The 20,428-nt window shown below is 51.2% G+C and overlaps 1 protein-coding gene across 3 annotated transcripts in view; it reads left to right on the forward strand.

The window, feature by feature from the left end:
- Positions 1 to 20,428, forward strand: part of MAPK4 (mitogen-activated protein kinase 4) — a 172,654-nt gene that overhangs the window by 93,741 nt on the left and 58,485 nt on the right. For all 3 annotated transcript variants that reach the window (XM_070361725.1, XM_070361727.1, XM_070361726.1), the window contains one exon: positions 15,930 to 17,381. In XM_070361725.1, coding sequence (XP_070217826.1) covers positions 16,836 to 17,381 — 546 coding nt within the window. In that variant the 5' untranslated portion in view covers positions 15,930 to 16,835. The remainder of the gene's footprint in view (positions 1 to 15,929; positions 17,382 to 20,428) is intronic.

Below are 20,428 nucleotides of genomic sequence, written 5' to 3' on the forward strand. Positions count from 1 at the left end.
TCACCAGCTTCCCTGGGAGGTCATCCCACTGGAGACCGCGGCAGGGAGTGGGAAGAGAAAGGCAAGTCCAGGCTCAGAAAACACCCTGAGCATAGACACAGGGGGTGGGAGGGCTCTGAGATTTTTCCAGGCCTTCGTCCCAGTCGCCTTTTCTGACAACCCAAAAGAAATCAGAGCCTCTTTGGAGCCTGTGGGCGTGGGGTAGAAGCCGACAGCCCATTCCTGTCTGCAGTTGTGTTGAAGAGCAATGGAACAGATCGATCCATGGGTCAAAGAGACGATGATCAAAGTCAGTGTTTGGTTTGCTTTTTGCTTTATTTCAAAGAAAAGCTCACCTTAATCATATAAAATTGAACAAAGGGATATGAGTGGACCATGGGTCCCAGGCTCTCCACCTCATTCCGGTTGGTCAGGACTCTTGCACCCTGACTCTTGCTCCTGATGGAGCCCCTTGGCTCCATCCTGACAAAACCCACCCCCCTGTCCTCTCCAGACTTCCTGGGGCCCTGCCTCGTGGGCACAGGCGCTACTTCCCAAGACTCTCTAGCCACCCACACTTGGGATCCTAATTTGCAGTTTGGGTGGTTAAAACAGATTCTAAACCAAAAACAAGTCATACTGTTGCTCGAAAAAAGAAAATGGTTTTGTCATTGGTAATATAAAGTCTTACTCTAACAGCAAACTTCTTCCCACCTAGAAGGTTCTCACTGATGGTAGGGGTTGCTCCCACCACCCTCAGTGAGTAGGGGCGTCAGTCCTCTGTATCTGTAGGTTCCGCATCTGCAGATTGAAACAGCTGCAGGTCAAAACTGCTTGAAAAAAATTTCCAGAAATTTTCAAAAAGCAAAACTTGAATTTGTCATGCTCCAGCACCTAGTAATGTAGCAATTTTTACTGTATTAGTGCTAAGTCGCTCAGGCATGTCTGAGTCTGTGCAACCCTATGGACAATAGCCTGCCAGGCTCCTCTGTCCATGGGATTCTCCAGGCAAGAATCCCCTCCTCCAGGGAATCTTCCCAACCCAGGGATCAAACCTGCGTCTCTTATATCTCCGAGCATTGGCAGGCAAGTTCTTTACCACTAGCGCCACCTGGGAAGCCCTTATCGTATTAGGGATTATACATAGTCTCCAGATTTGAAGTATACGGGAGGATGTGTGCAGGTAATTTGTGGATACTGTGCTATTCTATATAAGGCACTTGAGCTCCCTTAGATTTTGGTATCCATAGGACTTCCTGGACCACAGACTCTGGGGGATGATGGTCATCTCTCTCTGCTTACTCCAAGTGAGAGGTGACCAGTGCTGGAGAGGACAGCTCCTTCCAGCCCACCCCTTCCTGAAGCTGTTCTGGAAGGCGGCTCTGTCTATGATGCACACCAGTCAACTGCCTCACCTACCCCTTTGAGCCCCAGTTTGCTCTGGCCTCAAAGCATTGATAGGTATTGAGGGCAACATCTACCCAGTAGCCTTCCTCCCAAGATGTGGCTTGGAGACTGGATCTGCCTTTAAGCCTCGGAGTGGCTGGGCGCTTCCCCAGGCAGCTCCCTGCCCACACCCTTGCCTTTTCTCTTGTTCCCTGCACTGGAAAACTCCAGCATGACAGGGACACAGAGCCTGGTTTGTGCTCGTGCTCAGAATCATTAAATCCTGAGGTTGGTGCATCTGGAGCCTGTAGAGAAAGGGTGGGGTGAAGGAACGCTTCCCTGCGTCCCTGCTCTGCCCAGGCACTCACGCCTCCTTGGCCCAGCTGCCAGCCTGATCCAAGTTTCCAGCTAACGATGCCCAGCAGGTTAAAAAAAAATCCAGTCCCTGCCCAGGACTCCCTGTACCTGTGAGAGGCGTGGAATTGGTGGCTGCAGCGCGATTATGTCGATATTGTGTTGGTCATGCTGCTGACCTTCTCGAGGTTCCAGCACTTTCTGCAGTGAGGACTTTTAACGATCTGTCTAAGGCTCCTGGGCATCAAGGACTGTCTGGGTGCCAAGTGCTTGCAACCGCCCAGCGACTCAATTAGGAGGCAGAAGTGGCGCCTGGGGGTAAGGTGGGGCGGGGGTCCCTCTTTCTTCCCTTACCCCTCCTTCTCTCTCTCCTCACTTCTCCTCCCAGGTCTCCTCTTCCACCTTGTTCCTCCTCTTCAGCCCTGCTCGGAGGAGCTGGGCCAGCTTGGGCCCCCACCTTGCCTCTATTCAGGATTCTGAATGCCCACTGTCTCACTGGTACCTTGAGGCTTAAGACCACGCACATCCCTGCGTTTCCTTCATGGTCTTGGTTTCATGTGAACAGACAGAGGGGGCTCTTGCTCCTGGCCTATGAGAGCTTAGCTCTCCCCAGTCCAAAATGGACTTGGAGCCTTCCCGACGCCACGGATACTGGCTCTGTCCCTCCAGGGTCCCTGCGGCACCGTGCTGGGCACCAGCCCTGCGCATCCTCGGTGGGGACAGGGACCAAGTCACCATCCCCTCCTCCTGCTTCCTCCCCCAGCCCAGCCTGGCTCCCAGCGCTGCTGTCGGTGAGGGGAGAGGATTCCAGTCTGGAAGGCTGACAGCTGCTGCCACGCGGTCCATATGCGACGCTTTTCCCGTTGCTGAATAATTACTTAATGATTTGCGGAGGCGGGGCTGCTCCTTCCCAGCCCGCCAGGCCTGGCCGCGTGCTGCTCTCTGGCAGCCTGGTCAGGACGCCGTTCCTCTTTGATGGAGGCTGTCCTGGCCATTTGCATGGTGGTCCTGGGGCCCAAGAAACCACTGGAGGTGCCTGCACCCCAAACTGGCAGCCTGGGGCACCCTACAAAGCCTGGTTCCCGCCTCTCTGAGAGACCTGAAGACTCATTTCCTTTTTCTGGGTCCCAGTCTCCTCATCTGGCAAAGTGAAAGTGTCAGTTGCTCTTTTGTGACCCCATGAACTGTAACCCTGTAACCCACCAGGCTCCTCTGTCCATGGGATTCCCCAGGCAAGAATACTGGAGTGGGTTGTCATTTCCTCCTCCAGGGCATCTTCCCGACCTAAGGATCGAACCCAGGGCTCCCGCTCTACAGGCAGATTCTTTGCTGGCTAAGCCACCTGGCAAGGCTGAGGGCAATTAGTGTGAGCTGAACTGGCAGTGTTCTGACACCCAGGATGGACACCTTTCTCCAAATGAAATTGAAACCAGCTAAGAACACATGTGCCAGCTGGAAAACCCAGTATCACCATCTGGGCTCTTGTTCTTTGCCTCGTTTATCTTAAGAACCCCAGGGTGGGAGAGGGGCAGTTGTGAGGGCATGGCGGGTGGTCCCCTGCCCATCTCCCTGCTTCCTCTTGCTCTCTTGCTTCCATCGCTTTTTTCCCCAGTCTTCCTCCACTCCCTTCCCAGGCAGTGGAACCGTTCTTCTCCAGGGAGTTCTCATAATCAAAAGGCTGATCACTTCCTTCCCTCCTGCTTCGTTGTCCAGTAGGTTTTAATGACCTTGACCATCAAACATAAGAGGGCTATTTGTATATAGAATCTCTCACAGGCTTGCAGGGCCTCATTGTTTCTAAGAGGCCAGTGACACTTGCTGGTATGTCTTCTGCTAGAGCGATGAGGAAAATGAAAAAAGCAAGCACCCATCAGCACGTTTCCCTTCCAGTGGGTCACGTTCCTACAATGTGATCTCTGTGGCATGAGATTCTGAGTCTTGGAGTCTCATAACCTTTCAGTGAAGGAGGTATTCACAGGGAGAGTTGAGGAGAGGGCGATGGACACTTGGAGGTCACTGAGAGCAGGTGGCCTCACCGTGATGGGCCAGGTTAGCCCCCTGGTATTAAGAAGCAGAGACATCACTTTGCTGACAAAAGGTCCATCTAGTCAAAGCTATGGTTTTTCCAGTGTCATGTATGGATGTGAGAGTTGGACTATAAGGAAAGCTGAGCACCGAAGAATTCATGCTTTTGAACTGTGGTGCTGGAGAAGATTCTTGAGAGTCCCTTGGACTGCAAGGAGATCCAACCAGTCAATCCTATAGGAAATCAGTCCTGAATATTCATTGGAAGAACTGATGCTGAAGCTGAAGCTCCAATTATTTGGCCACCTGATGCAAAGAGCCAACTCATTGAAAATGACCCTGATGCTGGGAAAGATTGAAGGCAGGAAGAGAAGGGGATGACAGAAGATGAGTTGGTGGGATGGCATCACCAATTCAATGGACATGAGTTTGAGCAAGCTCTGGCAGATGCTTAAGGACAGGGAGGCCTTGGTGTGCTGCAGTCCATGGGGTTGCAAAGAACTGAACATGACTGAGCGACTAAACTGAACTGTCTTAGTCTGTTTGGGCTCCTACAACAAAGTACCATAGACTGAGTAGCTTATAAATACCTGAGGTTTGTTTCTTGTGATCTGGAGGTGGGGAAGTTTGGTTTTTCCCATTTCCTGGAGAGCACCCAGGCAGTGAGAAGACTTGAACCCAGGCCTCCCGGCTCCCAGCCCACAGCTCTCCTCCTCAGCTGTGACAGTGCCATGTGGGCCAGCGGTTGCTGCTGTCATCTGAGCTGTCAGGATACCAGCTCTTCTGTCACTTGGGAAAGGGGGATGCAATCACCAGGAGAGAGAACACTCTTTCTGCTCTACGAATGATTTCTTTGTACCTTTGAGCGCAACCCCTGGAAATGATTAGCCTCTGTGGGAATAGTAGGGGGTAGCCTGTGGCATGTCCACAGGACAGTGGGCCAGGTGCCTGGGTGGGAAGCAGACCCGTGAAAGGAAGTCAAGAACTCAGTGAAGTTTATTAAAGGGACTGTATTGCACACAGGATTCGAATCATGGAAAAAACTTGTGAAATTCTTGCATCTGGGTGGCATCTCTCATGAGGAGGAAAGAAGTGAGTATCACAAATATGAATTTGTAAATGATACTGGGGACCATAGGGCTTCTCAGAATCCATTTGTTCTGCCCTGTGTGGTGCTTAGTTGCTGTCGTGTCCAACTCTTTGCGACCCCATGAACTGTAGCCTGCCAGGTTCCTCTGTCCATGGGAATTCTCCAGGCAGGAATACTGGAGAAGGTTGCCATGCCCTCTTCCAGGGGATCTTCCAACCCAGGGATCAAACCCAGGTGCTCCTGCATTGCAGGAGGATTCTTGACCATCTGAACCCCAGAGAAACCCAAGAATACTGGAGTGGGTAGCCTATCCCTTCTCTGGGGGATCTTCCTGACCCAGGAATCAAACCAGGATCTCCTGCATTGCAGGCAGATTGTTCTGCCCAAATATTATTTATTATTAAGTAAGTTAAGAATTAGGCATCGGGGCCAGAGTGATGCACACGGGCCACTGCCTCTCCAGGCTTCCAATCAAACACTGAAGACAAGAGATTAAAGCTCAGACTAAAAGGGAGAAAGTAGTATGAGAGGGGAGAACACAGCCTGACAGATAAGCTAGTCTGGAGAGGGAACAAAGCATCAGGGAAGGCTTCCTGGACGAAGAGGCATTTAAGCTTAGACCCAGAGGAGAAGTAAGAATTAGCCAGAGGAAGAGAGGAAATGGCATGCATGGAGGCCTAGAGGCAGGAGAGAAGATGACGTATTCAGTGGATGGCCGGTGAGTGGGCTCGAGGAAGCTATGAGGCAGAGGTTGAGACCGTTAGAAGTGATGCCAGTTTCCAAGGTGATCTAAAGGAGCAAGGCCTCTCCTCCAAGGAAGTGGGGAGACTAAAGAAACAAAAGTGAGTCCTCAAATGTGAGAGGGATGGCGGTGGGAGCTTCATGGCAGGAGCCCCCATAGGAGATGACAGAATGCACTAGGGTTGCAACCAAGCCTGGATCAGGAAGTGGGGTCAACCTCATCTAGTGTGTGATCTTGAGCAAGTCAGTTCACTTGTCTCGACACGGAAGGGAGGGGAGGGGACAGGTGCCTGCCCTGCACAAATCACTGGTGCCGTGTTTATTCACATTGAGAATAATTATGCCTTCCCCGCCATGTGCCATGGAGCCTCAAACATTGTTGACCGTGTGTGATGGTGCCCAGCACATAGTAGGCCCTCAATAAACACCAGCAAGTCAGACTGCGTGCCTGGGGAACACGGTGGGGGTTGATCCCAGTGGGGGCAGGAGCTCAGAGAGAGCCTGCCCGTCCACGCAGAGAGGCTCTGCCCTGAGCACCAGCAGTGGGCCGTCGACAGGGCCTCTCAGAATGCTGATGGAGAAGGGTTCTCATCTTCCTGGCTCGTCAGGAAAGAGGGTGATCACTGGTTATCAGCATCTGCTGTGGGTGCAAAAGTGGGTTGATAGTAGTACACGTGACGCAAGTTGCCATTTCTGATCTAAAGGCAAGATAACGCTGTATCCTTTAGCTACAAACCAGGGATCTTTCAGCATCCTTGCCATCCGCTGACCCTACAGGGAGGGAGGAAGTGGCTCCCTGTATGGGCTCCAGCGTTTGGCAGGAACAATCAGAACTGCACACTGAACTCCTCCAGGGACCACGATGGCTCATGAAATCTGGGCTCAGAGAGAGTAGTCCCGGAATTCAGGAAGGCACAGTGGCCCGTGGGCACCGTGCAGTGGGTGCTGGTGTGAGTGTGGGAGAAATGAAAGAGCCAGGCTCTGCTTTGGAGAGGCTGAGACCCTGGCTGGGATCTCTGCCCTTTAGAACACAGTCCAAACAAAGCAAGCCCCAAAGGGCTCACCTTATTTAGCCACTGAAGTCAGAGCTGTCCTGATTTAGATTTTGAAAGAGGCCAACATCTTCTGCGATCCCAGGTTTTCTTCCTTAGGAAAAAAAAAATGAGAAGTTTTTCCTTTGCGTCGATAAAGGTCAAATGGAGGAGTTGTGTCAAATCAGAAGGATTTCAGTGCTGGCACACACACATAGCCTCACACACTTGTGATCTGAAAGTCACACTCACAGCCTCGAGCCTGGGCAGGTGCAGCTCCTGCCCCATGCTGTTCCCGTGGCGACCAGCACCCACTCCCCACCACTCGAGGACCCAGACTGCCCGCCCCCAGCTCTGCACCGATGTGGGCTTTGGAGCTCCAATGAGGTCGCTGGAATTTCTCTCTGAGCTATTTCAGTATTGTTGGGAGGCTTGGGAAGCCTTTGTTCTCCCTGGCTGGTTACGTAATTTTCAAGAGAAAAGGCAGAGGAAAGACTGAACTGAATGCTTCCAGAGTCTGCTTCTGGGGGAGGCGATAACTCCAGAATTTGATGTCCCCTCTGCTGCTTTTATCTTTCCAGCCCCTCTGGAGCTCTCCTCCCGTCCCCCCTCAAGGAGATGATGATAAAACAGGTTCCCCTCCTGTTTCTTACACTTGGCATCCCCACTGGCATGTTCTGGAGGAAGCTGTAAATGGGAAACCAGCCAGGGCTGGTGGCATCACTGCCTCGCGGGGATGTGAAGGTGTTTGCACATCTCAGGGGAAGATGCTCACTAGGGCCTGGCCTGGGGACCAGGCCTGTCAGTGGCCCCCCGCTTGGGACATACGTGTATTTTAGGCCAAGCAATGCTTTGGGCCTGGGGTTGGTGGCTGAACTGCTGGCTGGTGTGTGAAGGGGTATCTGAAGACCTTGGCTGGAGTGGTCCTGGGGGTGAGAGAGGCTTGGGGCGTAGGACCTGCAGCCTGAGTCGGCATCATGGGTGTCAACCCTGGGGAGAGCCAGCTGCCCCTGCACGTGGGTTCCCACAAACAGAAAGGGCTTCCGGGCTCAGACACCTTTCTACCCGTGAACGCCCCCCAGCCTGTTCACCTCCTGGGTCGAGGGAGTGGTACTTCAAGAGTCAAAAGACCAGGAAGAGTTGTTCCCCTTGATTCCTGGGCGCCCCATGGCAGCTGCCTACTGCAAGACGCACAGAGGCTCAGTGCTAAAAACCAGAGAGAACCCAGTGATCACTGCCTCGGGATCAGCAGCCCTTTCCTTGGTGAGGCCACGTGTCACCTCTCTTCTGAGGTCTGGGTGGCATCCTTGCTTGAGCCCTGCCTTTATCCCCAGCTCACCGCCTGTGTATGTGTGTGTGTGTGTTAGTCACTCAGTCATGTCTGACTCTTTGTGACCCCATGGACTGTGGCTCGCCCTAACCCTAACCAGCTTCCTCTACCCACTCCTCCCTGGAGGGATTCAAAAAGCTTTCTAATCTGGGCTCGGGGGCAGTTGTCTTTCCACATGGGTTATACTTTGTCATAACCTAATCTTACTGCAAGCAGGTAGCCATCCCTATGTCAACTGGCATTTATTTATAGAATCCTTACTGTGTGTCAGACACTGGACTCACCCATGGGGTTATGTCAGTGAATAAAGAAAGGTAAGGTTCCCCAGCAACCCTGACTCCCCAGGGTCCTGTCTGGCTCTGGAATCTGATGGGATCTAAGCCAGCTCTGACCCAGGAACCCCTGCCCGGTAGACGCAAGGTCTCAGGCCAAGTCTGCCACTTTTCCGTCTTGGCCATGTCAAAAATTGAGACCTCCAGCTCCCTCCCCTCCGTTAGTCACCTATTGCCTACAATAAACATCCCCACATTTAACGAACTTAAGCAGCACTTGACATCACACAGTTTCTCTGGGTCAGAAATCTGGGCCCAGCTTTTAGCTGGTGCCTGTGGTGTAAGGTCTGGGTGAGACTTCAGCGGGGCCATGGCCTCCGGGAAGGGCTGCAGTCCCCTCAAGCTCACTGGGGAAAGATCCGCTTCCCAGCTCACTCATGTGACGGCCAGTGGGCCTCAGAAGATCCCACTGTAAGATCGCACGTGGGCCCCGCCTCGGGGCCGCCTCACGACGCAGCCTCTGGCTCCACTTGGGCTGGAAGCCACAGTCTTCCTGTATCCCGATCTCAGAAGTAATATCCCGTTACTCCCACCATATTCCGTAGAAGTGAGTCAGGGGGCGTCCCTGTTGGCCCAGTGGTTAAGACTCCATGCTAACACTGCAGAGTGATGCGGGTTCAGTCCCTGGTTGGGGAACAAAGATCCCACATGCCTTGTTGTGGCCAAAAAATAATTTTTTTTTTTTAAAGTGAGCCACTAAGTCCATACACACTTAGGGGAGGGGATTCCACAGCACCTGAAGCCAGGAGGTGGGGACCTTCCCCTGCTCCAGGAGGCTTCTCTGACTGACGCGCCTGGTCCTAACTCCTACTCCCCTTGTAGGAGAAGCATGAAGCTGGCCCCCGAATATTTTTGCACCGTTTCTGTAATTGTTATGTGGGCCTGCTCTCCCTGTAGGAATATAAGCTCCTCAAGGTCAGGAGCCATGTGTTCCACATCTCTTTATTTCCCACTTAGACCAACCATATACTTTCTATCAGGTATTTCAGGTTAAAAACAAGGCAGTAAAAAATGCCTTAAACAAAAATAGAACTTGACCGTCTCACTTGGCAGGAAAGCTGGAGGCAAGCATTTCCAGTCTTAGCTTAGCTACTCAGCGACGTCTGCAAGGCCCCATGCTTGTCTGCCAACTCCAGTGTGCTGGCTTTGTCCCCACATGGTCTCAAGATAGCTGCTGTGGCACCGACACCACAACTACATCCTACAACTGCATCTAAGGACAGGGAGTAAGGAAAGAACTTTTTCAATGAAGTCCCTCCAGTGATCTTTGCTATAAGGCTATTGTCCAAAACTAGGTCATATGACACCTCTAAACCACCCACTGTCAAATGGGAGTTGAATTAGCACGACTGACTTAGACTTATGGCCCTTGGTGGGGATGGGTGTGGGAGATGTCATCACCCTCTGGGATTTTGGCAGTGAGGCTGTCACAGGAACCAGGGGTGCTGTTGGCATTTAGTGGGGCAGAGCTAGGGTTGCTAAATTTTCGGTAATACTGTACCGTGTTGTTGCGCTAAGTTGCTTCAGTCTTTGTGAGCCTGCCAGGCTCCTCTGTCCATGGGATTTCCCAGGCAAGAATACTGGAGTGGGTTGCCATGTGCTTCTCCAAGGGATCTTCCTGGCCCAGGGGTTGAACCCACATGTCTTATGTCTCCTGCATTGGCAGGCAGGTTCTTTACCACTAAGCACCACCTGGGAGCCCCCCTGAGCTCTGGGAAACAAGTAACTCTACTGTGAAACTGACAATGCTGTCTCTGCTAGAGAGTGCTGCTTTGGACCAGTGGTTCTCTACCGGGGATTTTGTGCCTCCTCCTCTGGTGATGGTTTTCAATGATTAGAGGTATTTTGGTTGCAACCACTAGGGGACACTACTGGTATCTAGTGGGTAGAGGCCAGGGATCCTACAGTGCACAGGCCAGGCCTGCGGCCACGAATGAAAGTGCAAATGTTAGTTGCTCAGTCGTGTCTGACTCTGCGACTGTGGTCTGCCAGGCAAGAATACGGGAGTGGGTTGCCATTCCCTTACTCCAGGGGATCTTCCCGACCCAGGGATTGAACCTGAGTCTCCTGCATTGCAGGCAGATTCTTTACCCTCTGAGCCTTCAGGGATGCCCCAAGAATGACTTAATCATAATTGTGCTGATGTTGAGAAGCTCTGCTGTAGAGCCCCCATCCAACCATGGGTCATCCCTGAGTTGGGCTCAGCCGCTCAGTGGCTGACCCAGACTTGGTCTCTGTTCCTTTGGAGGAAGTGGGAGTGGTTCCTGGGCAGGGGGCCAGTGGCAGCTATGGGACCAGCTGGGAGGATGCTCAGCTCAGCTTCCCTCTAGGATGGCCAGTCCCTGCAGCCAGGGGCTCTGGCATCTGAGGTTTACAGTTAGAGAAGAGGTCAGGTACTGGTTGGAAGGCAGGGTTGTGGTTGTTTGAACTTAGCAGAAGTTTTGTTTATTTATTGGTTTGGCTTTGTGTTTGGTTTGGTTTTCTTTCACCCAATCTCATTGTAATGTTTTCTCCATTTTTCTTTTTACCAAGTGGGCTGATTACCTGTGATCTCCATACTGGAGCTGAACACGTGCTGAAAAGGGGCTGCTTTGTGCTTTGAGAACCACAAGTTGTGCCTCCCCCAGACTTGTGCTTCACTAATCCTGGGACGTCACACTGGGCCTAGATAGTTCTTGGTGGGAATCACTTACTTGGGCTCAGCTAATATGTTTCAGGGACGAGAAGTGTGGACTTTGGCGGCAGACAGACTTGTGTTTACACCCCCCAGATTCGCCTCTGGCTGCTTGTATGGCTTTGGGAAAGTTGTTTCCCTTAGGGGCTTCGTTGGAGAATGACATCAATCCCAAGGGGCTCTTGTGAGACCCAACCAACTAATGTTAGCCCCTTGGCTCAGCGTGAACCCTCCCTGTGTGTAGGTACCCCGTCTTCATCATGTTGTCTTCACCACTTCCCCAGAGAGCTTCCATGAAAATGCATGTGGGTTTGGGAGTGAGGCCCATCAACAGCACCATAGAATCATCAAAGGGTTGGTAGGTAGTTTGTTGGAAAGCTGGGTCCTGAGGGCATGCAACCTATAGATGAGCTGAACTAAGCCTGATGGAGTCCGGAGCCCAGGGAACCTCCTATGGAGGGCAGGCTTGGGGCCTAGGGCAGCTCCGAGGGTCAATGAGGTAGGGTAGGAAGGGCCTGGTTATGGCATACTTCAGTGCCTCCTTGGGAACAAGCTAGAAGATGTTCCTACATGATCCAGAGCAGGGGTCAGCAACTTACCCCCTGGCCAAACCCAGCCCCCCACCTATTTTTGTAAATAAAGTGTTCCTGAAATGCAGCCATGACATTCATTTAGGTATTGTCTGTGGCTGCTCTTGTGATACAAAGACAGGGTTGAGTAGTTGTACCAGAGATGGTGCTATAAAGCCCAAGGTATTTATTCTTGACTCTTTATAGAAAAAAAAAGTTGTCAGTCTCTGCTAGGGCACTTCATTCACATAGACTACAGCAATGAGGATCACCAAGCTTTGAGTCAGGCAGACTCGACTGTGATGTGAATGACAGCACCTGGAACTGTGCAGCGGATAGCCTGTTCAATGGTAAACATCAGCCCCGCTGGGGGAGGCTTTCCTGTAAGATTTTAGATGCTCAGGAGTGGGAAGAAAGCAGTGTCTGGGAAATGTCAGCACCTCGCTGGGGGCCATAGTTCCTGCTGAAAGCTGCCAATGTGAGGTTGGGGAGGATCAGAGGAGGTGAGTCTAAATTTAGACTTTCCAAAGCCACTTTGTAAACCAGAGCCCCAGGAGTCCTCGAAAGGGGCAGTTGGCACACACCAGCTCGTCTCTGGTTTGCCTCTACATGTTAAAAGCTGAATGCGTGAGAGGATAATTAATTGGCCTCAAATAAGAGATTGGTGGAAAGTTGGTGAGAAATCGGTGGAGAGGAGAAGCTCCTCTGAACGGAGTTCGGGGGTAGAGATTTCCATTTGTGTGTTTTATTACAACGTTCCCCATGGAATCATGGGAGCCTTGCTGCCCTTGGAAGGATTACATGCATTCTTCTCCCTGAGTGTCATTTGAGCACAATTGGACCATGACCTTTCCGCCTCTCAAGGTGAATGCCAGCTCCCCAGTTCCGAATCACACCTGTGATTCAGAGCAGCTCTGAGCCACCACCTCCAAATTGGGAACAGCTGTGCTTTGCTCTAGAAGCTTCATCACATCAAGAGCTGCCATCCACCCTCTGCCCAGGAGGGCACATCCAGGTGTGGGGTCTGGGACTCCCCAGGCCTGATGGGCCCACACCAGAAAAGAACCACTAATCTGAGACTTTGTAGGTAATCAGTGTTTCATAATCAGTCCACCTGTGGGGAAAGGCAAAGGGTTTATGGTAGAAATTATAGGGGAATGATATGGGAAAACTTAGAAAATAGGAGGTTTGAGAAGGGATGAATCACAGTAAACTCAAATGGGAACTGAGAAATAGTCAGACGAGGGCTGCCTGGTTTGTGTGGAAATGCTAAGAGAGGCAGCATCTAAGTTCAGAAATATTGGTTTGTCTGAGCAGCTGAGGCTTGTGTGAAGAGTCCTGTTGCAGTGAACACGTTGCATTGGGGCAGCCACGGAAGGGAGGGCAGGCTGGCTGTCTCGGGAAGTTGGCCATTGCGGCTTTGTAGATGTAACAAATGGACCGAAAGTAACTCCAATCCATTATGTTCTAAGTGCTGCTTTGTGTCCTGGACTTGAAGCTTAAAGTCAAGTTGAGAGATGGACATGTATAAAAAGTTAAATAACAGCCCAGATTAGTATATGGCAAATGTCAAATAAAGTATATACACACGAATGTACAGGAGTTCAGGAAAGATTGGAATGTCACTGAAGACACTTCAGGGAGGAAGTGAGACTTCATCTGGATTCAGAATGATGGACAGGGTTTCAACAAGTGGGCAGGAAGCAGAACATTTCGGGAACAGGGAAGATGCAAGCAAAGAAGCAAGGCAGGAGTTAAAAGAGTGTGTTTAGAGGCTATGAGAACAGTGCAGTAGCTGGAATAGAGCCTTCCCAAGGTGAAGAGGTACCTGCCAATAGTTTGTTGAGCAGACCACTCACACACAAACACACACACACACGACAGCCCCTCTGCCTGTGAGAGGAAGAAGAAAGAGTTTTAAAAATAAATAAAGTCCCTCTTAATTATCCACAGATTATCTGCACTGCAGCTGATCTGGAACAAATCCTGCCTGCAGCTTGCTGGTGATGTCATCTCCCTGTTTAGGTGCTCATTCCCGTCTCTGTTTACCGCCCAGTGGGAGCCAGAAAGGGAAGAAGCCTTCAGCGTCTCCCCTCATAAAGCAAAATATACAATTGCCTCTGTTTGCTTTGCCCTTGGGAACCAGGCCAAGTATATGGGTGGAAAGTGAAAGGAGTTCCAGTTTAGTTTCTATTCCCTGACTTGGGCAGCAGGAATTGGAGGAGGGATGGAATGGGGCCCCAGGTGGTTCTTTTATTCCCCCGAATTAGGTGACCAAGTGGACTTCACTGCACAGGCCACAGATTGACTCAGTGGGTGGTCTAGCACTGTCTCTAACTGGCTTGGAATCTTCAAAGTGAATGGTGTTTATCAATTCCTCAAGTGTTTATTGACCCTGTCTGTGCTAGAAGCACTAAGCTGGTGTTCTTTGAGCCCCAGTGCCCTTATCTCCAAAGTGGGAACTCGGACTAGAATTGCAGTCTCTCAGTGGAGATGCTCATCAGGATGGTTAGCAAATCCAACTCTGCCCATTAAAGGCCTGTAGTGACTCCTTGTCAGAATAGCCAAAGAAGGCAGGACCACCCTCAGTTAAGGACCACTGGACTTGTTTGCTACAGTTGCTTCCCAATCTGAAATTCTGATTATTTTGTGGCTGGGCCCAATAAAAACATGTACAGTAGAATTACTGAAGGTTGATGAAACATCAGAATAGCAGGTACATCTTATGCAAGTAAAGGGAATTTTTAAGACTAGCAGCAACAGATAATATCTGTTGAGCAATTATTATGTTTCAGATTCTTGGCAAATTCCTTTCATTAGAAGTCTTTAGAGAGCATTTCGGAGAAGGCAATGGCACCCCACTCCAGTACTCTTGCCTGGAAAATCCCATGGACGGAGGAGCCTGGTAGGCTGCAGTCCATGGGGTCTAAGAGTTGGACACAACTGAGCGACTTCACTTTCACTTTTCACTTTCCTGCATTGGAGAAGGAAATGGCAACCCACTCCAATGTTCTTGCCTGGAGAATCCCAGGGACAGGGGAGCCTGGTGGGCTGCCGTCTATGGGGTCGCACAGAGTCGGACACGACTGAAGCGACTTAGCAGCAGCAGCAGCAGCAGCAGCAGAGAGCATTTGATTGTTTACCATTTCAGATCACTTGTGTCCTCTAATTTGTCCTCTTAATTTTAGAGCATTGAGTTGACAATTGTCTTGCTTCATTTACCATCTGCAAAGTTCAGATGTGTACGTAGCCCTATAGGGGACCCTACAGTATGAAGAGAATGAAGCAGCAGCCCTGGCTAGATTCACTCTTCTGCACAGGATACAGTATTTGTTCTCTGTATATGTGTAGATTTAACAAACTTAGGAAACCTGTGACTCCCTAAGAAGCTATAATATTGTCTTTTCTTCAGAGATCTGAATTGCTATTTTTGCCATTTTTTTTTTCCTCCCCAGTGAAGTCCTTTGCCTGCAATTTGAGTCAGGAACCACCAGGGGGCAATCAGGATATGATCTGACTCATTGTTTTCAAGAATTGCTGCTGTTGCTGCTGCTAAGTTGCTTCAGTCGTGTCCGACTCTGTGTGACCCCATACGGCAGCCCACTAGGCTCCCCCGTCCCTGGGATTCTCCAGGCAAGAACACTGGAGTGGGTTGCCATTTCCTTCTCCGTTGCATGAAAGTGAAAAGTGAAAGTGAAGTCATTCAGTTGTGTCCGACTCTTCTCGACCCCTTAGAGCGAGGTCCCCATTATCAGAAAGAATACAGTTCATCGTGCCAATGCTACTGTCCTGCTAAGAAGCCTATGTCCTGTTTTGCTGTGCAGAAAGTTCCTTGTCTAGGGTGGCAATAAAATTTCCTTATAGTTTGTATGTATGCATTCATGTGCTATTACATGGAAAGAAAGAGATACAAATAATTAAATCTGTGTTTAGCAAATTCTCTCAAAATATTCAAAGACATTTGCAAAAGAAGGAAGAAAAGGGGTCCAAGTAGAAAAACAAATTTATTGATCCCTTATTTTCCGTCTGCAATGAGTTCCTTTTTACTGTTACCCTTCTCCGCTAGTGCTGCTCTGTGTGTTTGGAGGGCATAATGAATGATTTTTGCAAAAGTCAGAGCTGATCACTGCCACCCACAGCTTGTGCATGTTAACCTTAGGGGAGAAGGCATTTACATTAAAGGCACACTAGCTGATGATCTTATCAAATCAATCCATCTTCTCTCTCTTCCAGGGGAGCGTTGCACACAGCAGGCTGGGTGGCTTGGGCAGTGCAAAGCCTGGAATCCCCTGAGCAAGCAATGTTTCAGCTGGCTGGACAGATCAAATAACACTTGGGCTGGTTAACAAAAGGCACCCAAGTGGGAAGGTGTTGGAAGCCGAAGTGTGGAAATTTACCCAACATTGTCTCTTTGACAGGGAAGGAGACTCGGTCTGAAAGATGCTGCATTCCTGCCAGCCTCTCTGGGTCCAGCAGAACACAATCTCCTTCACGGTGATGTGGATGAGGGGGTGACAGAGGACACTGCCTGCCTCTGAAGTCTCCGGAGGATCCAGGCCAGGCAGGTGAGACCCAGGTCTGGGACTTCAGGTGCAGTTTGGTGTAGAGTTCATGAAAGGTGCTTGAATTTCTCCAGCTTTCTTCACCAACATTCAACAGACTGGTTTGGGTTTCAGAATCTGAGAGGAGCTGGTAGAAAGGAACGCTGGCAGAGGTACAGAGAAGTCCCTACAAGCCTCTCAATCCACTGTTGGGATCCCTTCATACTGCTTGGGACTGGGAGGGCAGCTGCCAGAGGCTCCCAGGCTGCCAGAGGCTGTGATACCACTAGACTTTGGACCTTCAAAAGGAAAGGAACATAGCTCAGCAACGGCTGCACATTTGAGCCAGAAGGAACCTCTTATAACAAAGGATTTAAACGGGAGAGTTTCTGCATCTGTACTTTGTGGTCCATCATGAGAGAAAACTTTCCATTCACATAGATAATGGGACTGGGTTTTCTTTCCAAAATACTGTATTTGAAAGAATCATGAGCCATTCTAAGCTTCCAGGGAGGCTCAGGGCACATAGGAGTTGGTGGACAGCCTTCCCAGGGCAAGGCTAAGGGGACAGCCTGAGCCTCCAACTTCTGCAGCTCAGTGGGTATGGACAGATGCCACTCTTGTCTCCAGAGAGCCGGTGGCAGTGACATCACCAGGAGAAAAGGCATCCTTCAGCCTTGGGACTTGACAGAATGAGGAGGGCTGGGGAAGCCAGGAGCTGGGACTTGGTCTTTCCTGACTGCCCCTCTGTCCCACGGGCAGCGCCTGACCACTGAGCCAACCATGGCCGAGAAGGGCAGCTGCCTCGCCAGCGTCTATGGCTATGACCTGGGCGGGCGCTTCATTGACTTCCAGCCCCTGGGTTTCGGCGTCAACGGGCTGGTGCTGTCGGCCGTGGACAGCAGGGCCCGCCGGAAGGTGGCGGTGAAGAAGATCACCCTGAGTGACGCCCGCAGCAGGAAGCACGCGCTCCGGGAGATCAAGATTATCCAGCGCCTGGACCACGACAACATCGTGAAGGTGTACGAGGTGCTGGGGCCCCAGGGCACCGACCTGCAGGGCGAGCTCTTCAAGTTCAGCGTGGCCTACATCGTCCAGGAGTACATGGAGACCGACCTGGCACGCCTGCTGGAGCAGGGCACGCTGACCGAGGAGCACGCCAAGCTGTTCATGTACCAGCTGCTCCGGGGGCTCAAGTACATCCACTCTGCCAACGTGCTGCACCGGGACCTGAAGCCCGCCAACATCTTCATCAGCACCGAGGACCTCGTGCTCAAGATTGGGGATTTTGGGTTGGCGAGGATCGTTGATCAGCACTATTCACACAAGGTATGTCTGGCTGGAATGACTGAGACAGGCGGTCCTTGGAATCCTCAAGAACGCTCGGTGTTCGAGAGGGTATTCCTAGCCCAGTGGAATCAGAGGACTGGGCTCAGTACTTAGGGGGAAGCTGGAGGGTGCGAGAAAGAGGGGAGGTCCGGTTCTTAGTCTTGCCTCTGCCACGTGGCCATGACCAATGATTCATGGCTCTACAGGAGGCGGTTGGATTAGATGATCCAGTTCTAAACTCTGTGGCTTTATAATTGTGCAGCTGGGGAGCTCCCCCAGTGGTCTAGTGGTTAGGATTCCAAGCTTTTACTGCCGCAGCCTGGGTTCAATCCCTGGCTGAACTAGGATCCTGTAAGCTGTGTAGCACAGCCAAAAAAAAAAATGTGCTGCTGGTGAATTTGCCTCTGGCACCGTTTTATCCCTGCCATCCGCCTAACCTCCTCCCCTCCCTACCCTCTACTCAGGACTCCCCGGAGGCCTCCCAGGATTTGAGTCTTACTCTCTGGCTCATCTTGCCTCCTCCTTCCATCAAAGTTGCCCCACTCTGTGTTCCATTCTCTCTGTGGACAGTGGCACAAACGGTGAATCTGATAAACTCATTCTCGGCATACCTTATCCAGCTAGGGGCTCAGCTCTCCCAGGTCCCGTGATGCCCTGGGCCCGCAGTGTGATGTTGAAGCCACAGGGTCCGGTTGGTGCTGAGACCCCACATGGTGGTCAGCTAAACACACCAGCAGCTGCAGAGATCAGAGCTGCCCCGGCCACACTGACACTCGTTCTCAAGGCCCCTGACTTCTTCTTACCTAATCCACTGGGCCCTTCAGAAGCTAGGAGTTCTCTGAAGTTCTGTTCTCCTTACCCCAGTTCCTCTGACTTTAGGGGAGCCTCTGAGCATCTCAGGCAGGCACCCCTCAACAGAGCTGTGGGGTGGCTGTGACTTCCGGCCTCCTGCCAAAACTTGTGGATCATGAATTTTTACTACTGGATTAGCCAAAAAGTTCGTCCCAATTTGCAGAAACACCCAAATGAAGTTTCTGGCCAACCCAAGAGAATAAGTGCATTCCTCAGGAGATGGGTGCATCATAACCTGTTACCAGCCACAGGGCTGGGGTGGGCAATGAGTGGGAGGGCATCTCTGACCTTGAACGTGTTCCGGCCTTCTCTCTGAGGCCCCGTTCCTCTGCTCTCCCTTGCCACCCTATCTGCCTCCAGCCAGGTCACAGACACTGAGAAAAGGTGCTGACCTGCCTGGTGCAGCGGCAGTGGGGTGGCGGGGGGAGGGGGCTGGGGGGCAGGGCTCCCTGTCCCACCCTCCCTGGCTGGATCCTGGGATCCAGCTCAGATTTCAGACCTTGCATCAGCCCAGCTGGCTCTCGTTGCCTGGTGCCGCCTGAACCACGAGCTTGCCCTCTGTCCCCACTCCTGCAGCCAGGCCATCTGTCAAACCTGACAGCCGAGTCTGTAGGAAGGAATGTCCACGGTAAAAAAAAAAAAAAAAAAATCCCATGCCCTTCTGTCTTCCTAATTCCCTGTGCTGGTTCTCTTTTCTTCAAAGGAGCAGTGATTCCAAACAATTGAACTGAAGGTTTTAACCCAAATCTGCCCTTATTTGGTAAAAAGGACCAGAGAATCCGTGATACTGTTATTTCTGGGATGCACAAAACCACTTTCTGAATTGGAATAAACCAGGACGTTTGGAAATAATAAAAGGAGCTTTTCTTCGATGCAAGTGAAGTGCTATTATGGGAACAGGCGCAAAACAGCACATGGTGGGGGCTTTCAGGAAAATGAGGGCAGGGGGTTGTTGGGGCAAGCAGTGTCTGTGGCAGTGATTCCTAAGGAGGTGTGAGGAGGTGATGCTGTGATGGAGACGGAGACCCGGGCTCCCTTCTGGGGATGCTGCCTGGGACACAGTCACCCCCGGGAGCCTCTATTTCCCCATCTTTGATAAGGGTGATCGTATGTGCCCTGCCTGCCCCCCTAGATCGAGGTTATGAATCAAAATGGAACATAAAAGCAAAGCCCCTTAGAAAGTAGTAAGGAACACCCCCACCCCATCCTGCTCAGAGTGCTGGCTGAGTACACGGGGCCTGGGAGCTACACTGGGAGCCATGGAGGAGCCTCAGGTTCATTGACCACCAACGCTGGCCGTGCGCCTGTCCCTCAGGGGTGGGAAGCCACCGTCTCTCTGGTCGGGACTTTCATTTTCCTGATGCAGAGGAATTTAGATGCTCTGACTTGCTCTTCTGTGGGCTCTCTTCAATAAAATTAACTGTGGGAGGTTTAAAAGAAAAAAAAAATCATGGAGCCAGTGACAGGCCCAGTAGGAGCTGACATCAGCCCTGGGTTTGGCGGGCGTCCCCACCCCCGTCGGCCTCCTCCTCATATGCTCTCTGCTTTTAGCTTCCTCCCTGCTCTTCCCCAAGTGATGACGAAAGCTTTATATTCAGTGCCTTTATCTGATTGCATTTAAATCAGTTCTCATTTAATTCTCATAATGCCGTGAGGCACTTTGGGCAAATGGTCCATTTTAAGATGGAGAGAACTGGCTTTCTCAAGATTACTTGTCTGACTGCAGCAGAAGGGACACAAGAATTTGGCCTTCTAGCATCTTGATGAATGGTCTTCCCATGCGCCATTTCCTCCATGGAGGCTGTCTGGGTCTTTGCTTCCTTTGAATTCCCCGCCCCCCATAACCTGGATCTTCTAGCACCCACCATTGACTGCTTTATGGTATTTCTGCCACTGTCTTCTGTGTTCTTAGGCTAAGAGCTCCGTGGTTCTTGACGGCTGTATCACGTTCATATCAGTTTCCTCCAGGGAGTCTAATCCTGTACCCGAGACATGGCCCAGGTGATTGTGTTGACTGTCGTGAACAAACAGAAGAATTGTCATGGGCCAGCATGTTGCAGATGGCAAGCTTTGGGGTCATTGATTCCATGTGCTTAGACAGTTTGACTCTCAGAGAGAGAGCATGGCATTCTTCCAGCCAACGGAAGTCAGAAGTAGGCACCTGGTCTCCCCAGTGTGTTTGGAGGACGATTGCC

The sequence above is a fragment of the Bos mutus genome, chromosome 24 (assembly GCF_027580195.1).
Source record: "Bos mutus isolate GX-2022 chromosome 24, NWIPB_WYAK_1.1, whole genome shotgun sequence".
In the NCBI taxonomy this organism is placed as follows: Eukaryota; Metazoa; Chordata; class Mammalia; order Artiodactyla; family Bovidae; genus Bos; species Bos mutus.